An 8,133-nucleotide genomic window follows, 5' to 3' on the forward strand; every position below is an offset into this window, starting at 1 on the left:
GTGGCCCTGAGCGAGCCCAGGCTCTGTGGCCGTCAGCGCAGCACCTCCCGGGGCTGAGGGCAGCACCCGGCCCAGCGCGACTCTGCTGACGGGGCAGCTTCCTCGTGAGCTCATGCCTTTCCAGAGAAATCCCTTAATGCCTCCATTCTGCCGGCGGCGTATATAGGCAGGGCTCGCGCCCAGCTCCCCACTGCGCTGCCCAGAGGCCCCTGCCTGACTCCCCTGCAGCCTCCGGGTCCCTGCGGTGCCGAAGCTGAACATGGACGTCACCATCCAGCACCCCTGGTTCAAGCGCCCGCTGGGCCCCTTCTACCCCAGCCGGCTGTTCGACCAGTTCTTCGGCGAGGGCCTCTTTGAGTACGACCTGCTGCCCTTCCTGTCGTCCACCATCAGCCCCTACTACCGCCAGTCCCTCTTCCGCACCGTGCTGGACTCCGGCGTCTCTGAGGTAAGGCACGGCCCACGCTGGCCTCTCCTTGCTGGGCACAGGGAGGAGAGTTAGGGACAGCTGAGGGGACACCTGGCTGCCCTGGCTCTTGCCTTGCTCCGTGGAGCAGGTGGCCACGGCACAGAGCCACATTTCTGCCTTCCTCCCCTGGCCTCTGCCTCTGCTGTGCAGAGGCTGGCGGGAGCCCGCGCACCCAGCTCTGCGGCCACACGGCCACGGGGCACAGCCTCCCGCACACCAGGGGGGTCGGGAGGAGTCAGCCTGAGCCCACCCTTGTCTTTTCCTCCGTCAGCTCATGACCCGTATGTGGCTTGTAATGCACCAGCCACATGCTGGAAACCCCAAGAGCAACCCCAGCAAGGCAAGTTTGACGGCCGCCTGGAGCTCTCTGGGCCGGGCTGTTCTCTGCACTTCCCTGCCCGAGTCCAGGGGGCCCGGGTGGGGTGGGGGCTGCTGCCCTGAGATCCAGAGAGGACGGCTGTCCCAGCACAGCTGCACACATGGTGGCTCTTACCAGGTCACCCAGGTGGCCCCGCCAAAGCCGAAGGAGAAGCAGCGACACCCCCGCCTCCCCTCCCGAGCCCCAGGTGGTCAGTGCAGGGTCCACAGTTCTGGAGGTGCGAATCTCCCCATCGCCTGAGAAGCAGGGGACCCCCAGAGCCTGTGCAGGGACATGCAGCGGGGAGCAAACCGAGCTAGTGCCGCGAGGCGGGGGCGGGAGGGCTCTGTGGGCAGCAGGTGCTCAGCGCCGTGCGGGCTGTTGGGCAGCGTCGCGTGCACAGAAAAGACGAAAGACAGGCTCCTGGGCCACTGTGGGCACAGCGATGCTAAGGGCAGTGACCTTAGTCCAAGGCTGAGCCCACCCAGCCAGCCCACCACCAGCCGACAACTAACCCATGACCAGCCCCCAACTGTAACCAGCCAGCCAACCCCCAACCAGCCCCCAACCGTAACCAGCCAGCCAGCCCATAACCAGCTGCGCCATCTGCATCCAGCCACCTGGTCATACCCAAACCAGCGGCCCCACGACCAGCCAGTGGGCAGCCGCGCCTCGGCTGAGCCCCGGGAGCGTGGGGATGGGTCAGGCGGGGCTCCTACCCGGGTGACAGCCCCAGAACTCGCCCACGCAACTGGGGAAGGAAGAGGCTGGCGGGTGACGGTTCCCTCCCCGGGCCACAGCCCCATGGGTAGCTCCACACGAGGCGTTTGGCTTTCAGGTCCGATCCGACCGGGACAAGTTTGTCATCTTCCTCGACGTGAAGCACTTCTCCCCGGAGGACCTGACCGTGAAGGTGCAGGAGGACTTCGTGGAGATCCACGGCAAACACAACGAGAGGCAGGTGAGCCAAGACCCGGCTGAAGGAAAACGGGTGCGGAAAACTCTCGGGGTCCCCAATCCGGCCCAGCTTCCCCCGCGGGAGCAGCCACGTATGCCTAAGCACAGCCGCCTCTCCCCGACCCTGCGGCTCACTGTCGTCCCGGCAGGGCCAGGCAGTGGCGGGACGTGGCTCAGGGACCCGGGTGTGGGTCCCGCCTGGGCCACTGTGCCCAGCTGTTACCAGGTCCCTCTGGGTCAACCGGGTGACAGGTGGGCTTAGACGACCCCAGGAAATGGGAGCACTTCGGTGGCGACCTCCGAGCCAGCATGTTTTCACTTAAAACCTAACGTTGGAAGGCCGGCCCCTGGTGACCCGTAGCTGCATTTACTGGCATCCAAGTGCTTTTCGTGCGTTGACGCAGTCCCTTCTCAGTGGCCCTTTGGGACCAGTGCTCTCGTCATCCCAAAGGGCAGAGCTGAGGCAAGAGAAGGGCCTGGGGCTGCCTGGGGCCCCCAGCGAGCACAGGGCGGTGGGGCAGGGGCTCCTCCCTGGCAGTCACCCCCCCGCACGGCTCTTGCTCGGGTCTCCATGGTGTCGAGGGAGCCCCGGGCACAGGAACCCTGTGAGCTGCCCCTCCGGGCACAGCCAGGAAGGGCCAGTGGAGGCGGAGAGGGGCTGGGACGGGGACGCTGGCCCAAGCTGCAGTTTCTCCTGGCCGGGTCTTCCCTGAAAGGCTGAAGCAGGGGGTGAAACCCACAGTCGGGTCTGCTATCTCCTGCCACGTGGGCCGAGTGAAGCTCCCCTGGCCGTCGTAGCCGGCACAGCCCAGGGAGTCCTTCCCCGAGAGCTCAGCTCTTGGCCCACACCCAGGGAGGAAGAGGTCGGCCCAGGGAGCTGAGTGTGGCTTAGGGTGACCGCAGGTGGTGGCATTCTGCCCGCGTGGCTGGCAGAGACCCTGGGCTTGAGCAGCCCATGCGGGTCCCAGGAAGGGAAAACCCGACAGGTGCAGGGATGGAGCGCCTCCTCCGGTTTCGGAGTGGAACCCGGAGGGTGAAGAGCCAGCTCCACCGCTCTAGTTGGCCGTGGGCAGGTTCTCGCTCCCGGACCACCCGGGCCAGGCAGAGACCAGGGCTCGGGAGCCCGCAAGGCCGTACAGCCCAGGCGGGTCGCACCCAGCGCCCCCCGACCGCGTGCCCCTCCCCGTCCCCTGCCCAGGACGACCACGGCTACATTTCCCGCGAGTTCCACCGCCGCTACCGCCTGCCCTCCAACGTGGACCAGTCGGCCCTGTCCTGCTCCCTGTCCGCGGACGGCATGCTGACGTTCTCGGGCCCCAAGGTCCAGTCCGGCCTGGACGCCGGGCACAGCGAGCGAGCCATCCCCGTGTCGCGGGAGGAGAAGCCCAGCTCCGCGCCCTCGTCCTAAGCAGGCCCCGGCCTGGCTGCCCCCCGCAGCCCCGACCCACCCCGGGGGTGCAGCACGGGTGGCCTTTGTCTCCCTCCGCTTCCCTCCGCGTTTCCTTCCCGCCTCCTCCGTTGGACGAGGGTCTGAGAGAGCGGCCGGGAGAGCTCAGGGCCTCGGGGTGTCCCGACCCCAACACCGGCCGGGCGAGCGGCCGTCTCACACCTCCTCAGCCAGCAGAGCAGCCCGGGCCTCCCGGGTGCGCGGCCCGGCTCTGCTGAGAGGCCTGGGGGTGCCCACGCCCCAGAGGACGCCCAGGGCACCTCCGCTTGCGGCCGGCCCTGCCCACGCTGCCCGGGGGGCCCTGTGCACCCGGGCTCTCGCCGCCCCCTTCTCTCAGACTGTCTTCCTCCACCCTCCTCTGTGTAGTGCCACTCTCGGGGACGCCGGTCACCTATGAGAGTGCAGCCCGTGGCAGTCAATAAAGAGCAGGTGACACAAGCAACTTGCTGTCTGGTCGTGCGTCCCCACCAGGGAGCTCTAGAGAGTGGGGGGCACAGGGGTGGCCCGGGGAGGGGGGAAGGGGCGGCCGAGCGACCGGCCTCTCCCCAGCTGAAGCCCCTCCCCAGCCCTCCACCCCGGCTTGCAGGAAGGAGGGGGTCTTCGGGGTGAAGCGTCTGAAGGGAAAGAGGGGAGAGGAAGTCTGGGGGCTTGGGGGGACGGAGGCAGGAGCACGGGAGGGAGAGGGCTGGGGGTCTGGCCTCCCTCCAGGCCCCCTGGGCTGGTGCTTCAAAGATGCTCTGGCTCTGGTGGGCCCCGAACTCGGCCACTCCCGCCGGGCGGTGCGTCCTGGGCCGAGTTGGAGGCGGGCCCAGCCTACCCTGTCCTCCCAGGCTCTGGGCCCTCGGGGCTCCTCTCGGGCCGTCTCCCTCCAGCCCTGACAGGGGGCTGGGTGCCCCAGCCGCACCTCCATCAGAGCCAGGCCGGCCTCCGGGGGAGGTCGCAGGGGGAGACTTGGCCTGAGGCAAGCAGGTGGCTTCCTGATGCCCCCTCCAAGGGGGCAGGGTGGGCAGCCAGAGGGGTTCTTGGGGAGTGGGGAGCGAGAGACGCCACGCCGGGGGGCCCTGTCATTGCCGGCAGACCCTGTCAGAGGCCCTCGCCCAGGGAGGCAAAGGTCATGGGGCCTGGCAGGACAGCCCAGGGGGTGGAGCCAGCATCCTCTCCTGGGGGGACATGGACACGCGGGGACTTCCAGAGTTCAACAGGCAGTGAGAGAGCACATTAACCTCCAGTGACAAACAGCACGTGCCACACACCATGCACACACCATGCACACACTGCAAATCCACGCATACACATACATCACACACCACACGCCATGCACACACTGCAGATACGCACACACATACACACACCACACACCATGCACACACCATGCACACACTGCAAATCCACGCATACACGTACATCACACACCACATGCCATGCACACACTGCAGATACACACACACATACACACACCACACACCATGCACACACCATACACACACTGCAAATCCACGCATACACATACATCACACACCACACGCCATGCACACACTGCAGATACACACACACATACACACACCACACACCATGCACACACCATGCACACACTGCAAATCCACGCATACACATACATCACACACCACACGCCATGCACACACTGCAGATACACACACACATACACACACCACACACCATGCACACACTGCAAATCCACGCATACACGTACATCACACACCACACCACTCACACACCATGCACACACTGCAAATCCATGCATACACATACATCGCACCACTCACCATGCACACACTGCAAATCCATGCATACACATACATCACACTGCACACCATGCATACACCTCAGATGCATGCATACACACACATCATACACCATACACCACTCACCATGTACACACTGCAAACCCATGCACACACATACATCACACACCGCCCACCATGCACACACCATACACACACACACTGCAGATGCACACACACATCCCACACCACACACACCACACACCATGCACACACTGCAGATGCACACATACACACACATCACACACACATATATGCATACACACATCACACACACATGCACACACCACACAGACACACCACACTCACACACTATTCCCCTCACGTCTCCCTCATGTACCGTGCACACCACACACACATGTACCACGCAACACTCACATCACACACTCCCCTAACTTGCATCTCTTTCGCGGCTCTGGGAGCCTCATGTAAAGAATCGTTCTGGGCCGGGCGCGGTGGCTCACGCCTGTAATCCTAGCCCTCTGGGAGGCCGAGGCGGGTGGATCGCTGGAGGTCAGGAGTTCGAGACCAGCCTGAGTGAGACCCCCGTCTCTACTAAAAATAGAAAGATAGAAATTATCTGGACAACTAAAAATATATATAGAAAAAATTAGCCGGGCATGGTGGCACATGCCTGTAGTCCCAGCTACTCGGGAGGCTGAGGCAGTAGGATCGCTTAAGCCCAGGAGTCTGAGGTTGCTGTGAGCTAGGCTGATGCCACGGCACTCACTCTAGCCTGGGCAACAAAGTGAGACTCTGTCTCAAAAAAAAAAAAAAAAAAAAGAATCGTTCTGGCCCCTGGAGGGATTCCCTAGACCCCGGCCCACCCTCCTGTCCCACAGGACCCCTCCCTGCTGCTCTGCCACTTAACCCTCCTCTACAGAAGGGGGAGTGCCCTGTGGCAGGTGAGGAAAACCGGCTACTGCACTTCAGGGCTGGTGCTGGGTATCTGGAAACTCCCTCACGCTCCCTGCCCCTCCCAGGTGTGCCCCGGGCCAGCTTAGCAGGCGCTTAGCTTCGCACAGCCTGGAGCCACGGCGGGGCGGCTGGGGCCTGTGTGTTCTCTGTGCACGGGGTGGGTGCCGCTCACAGCCCTGGCCCCCCACCCGCCAGGGCCCCCCCCGCCGGCAGCCTCCGCATCCTCACCACCATGTCCAGGCCAGACGGGCCCAGCTGGGGGCACCTTCCAGGCCCCCAGCAGGCTAACGCCAGGCCCACACTGAACCCACCCCAGTGAGCCCCAGCTCAGGGCTTGCCCGCACCGGGGCAGGGTGCCCACGACCCCCTTGGAGCCGTGGGAGAGCGTGCCGGACGCTGCCCTGGTGAGGAGAGAGGACACAAGCTCTGATGCGCCAGCTGCCTGGCTGCCCTGCGGGGGTCTGACCGGCCCCAGAGTCTCCCTGACAGACGCTCCACCCCACGCCCGCCCATGGCTGCTGTCGGGAGAACTTCCGAGACACACGAGGCTGTCTGCTCCCCTCGCCTCCTTTCCCAGCTCCCTCCGCCTGCCGGAGCCAGGCCTGCAACTCCTCACCCAGACAGCCACAGCCTCCCACGGGCCAGACAATGACATCATTGCCACTGCCGGCTGGCCCTCCCTCACCCTCGCCTGGCCTCAGACACGTGATGAGTCGCGAAGCTCCGACTGCGTCTCCCCTCTGCTCCCCACTGCTTGGCCGGACTCCCAAGGCCCCTGTGTCTGTCCCCCGTGTATGCAGGTCAAAGGGTGCCCCCCAGCCCAGCCCTGTCCATGCAAGTCCGTGGCCTTTGCGTAAAGGTGAGATTGCTGGCACCCCGCAAACTGCCTGCCCGTGAGAGCCACCTGCAGCACTTTGCAAACACAGATTCCCAGGCCCTGCCCCAAACCTCCGAATGAGAGTCTGGAGGGACGGTGTCCGGGGTCTGTGCTTTCGGTCACCTCCAGGTGACTGCTAGGACCAGACAAGTGTGGGTGATGCTGATATACAGCGGTGGCCTCCCGGGGGACAGCCAAGGGGTGAGGAGTCTCGCTGGAAGCTGCCTGGCCAGTCTCGGGGGCTCGGCCTGTGGATCTCCAGGTGGGCACACTCTCGTCCCACCACGTGTGACACCCAAGCAAGAATTATCCGCATCCCTCCAGGACCTCGCTTTCACCTCCAGCCACAGTATCGTCGTCATTATCGCATCATCATCATTGTCATCATCATCATGTCATTATTATAGTCATCAGTGTCACTGTCATCGTCATTGTCATCATCTTCATCATCAGCATCATCAGCAGCAGCAGCAGCAGCATCATTGTCATTATTGTAGTCATCAGTGTCATTGTCATCATCATCATCGTCATTGTCATCAGCATCATTGTCATCATTGTCATCCTCATCATCACTGTCATTATTGTAGTCATCAGTGTCATCGTCATCGTCATCATTATCATCATCAGCATCATTGTCATCATTGTCACCAGTCATTATTGTCATCATCATCAATATTGTCATCATCACGATCATTAGCAGCAGCAGCAGGAGAAACATTAGTGAGCACCTACTGTATGCCAGGCCTTGTGCCAGCCACACCAGTGACTGGCAGCCCTGGTGCAGCCTGTGGCCTGGGCTCCGTTGCTGGCAGGGGTGGGGCTTAGGGACTGCGTCCCTGGCCGGGCACCCCTAGCTGGTGAGGGCTCGACCTCCAGCCACGGCTCAGGACGCCTAGGCAGCTGATTATCTCTATGTCTGGGGTAACCTGTAAGCCGGGAGGCACTGAGGAAGCCAGGTGCTGCGTGACTGTGACCCCGTCCTCAGGGGTCAGCTGGAGGAGGCGGACTGAATGCCCTGGGAGCGCCGCCCGCGATTCCTTCCTTCCGCTCACTGCCACGTTTCCAAGACCCACCACCAGGTGGCAGCAGAGGCCTTGCTTGGCGGCTGGACCAGGGCCGGCGGGGACTCGCAGAGCATCCGCCTTGGAGGTCACCTTCATTCGTCCGACAAACATCCGCAGCCCTGGCTCCTGGGAGCCTCAGGGCTGTGTGCTGCAGAGCTGTGGGAGACCCAGCCCGCAGCCAACCCCCAGGGAGCTGGTGTCCCCAAGGAGACTGACGAGGGAAGACACAAAGCCATATGAG

The 8,133-nt window shown here is 63.3% G+C and overlaps 1 protein-coding gene across 1 annotated transcript; it reads left to right on the forward strand.

Moving 5' to 3' along the window:
• Positions 1-204: 204 nt before the first annotated feature.
• CRYAA (crystallin alpha A) lies at positions 205-3,609 on the forward strand. Its single transcript, XM_045540751.1, has 3 exons — positions 205-448; positions 1,666-1,788; positions 2,983-3,609. Exons 1-3 carry the CDS (start codon positions 260-262, stop codon positions 3,190-3,192), a joined length of 522 nt encoding a protein of 173 aa, XP_045396707.1. The 5' UTR covers positions 205-259; the 3' UTR covers positions 3,193-3,609.
• Positions 3,610-8,133: the final 4,524 nt, after the last annotated feature.

The sequence above is a fragment of the Lemur catta genome, chromosome 1, assembly GCF_020740605.2.
Source record: "Lemur catta isolate mLemCat1 chromosome 1, mLemCat1.pri, whole genome shotgun sequence".
NCBI lineage: Eukaryota > Metazoa > Chordata > Mammalia > Primates > Lemuridae > Lemur > Lemur catta.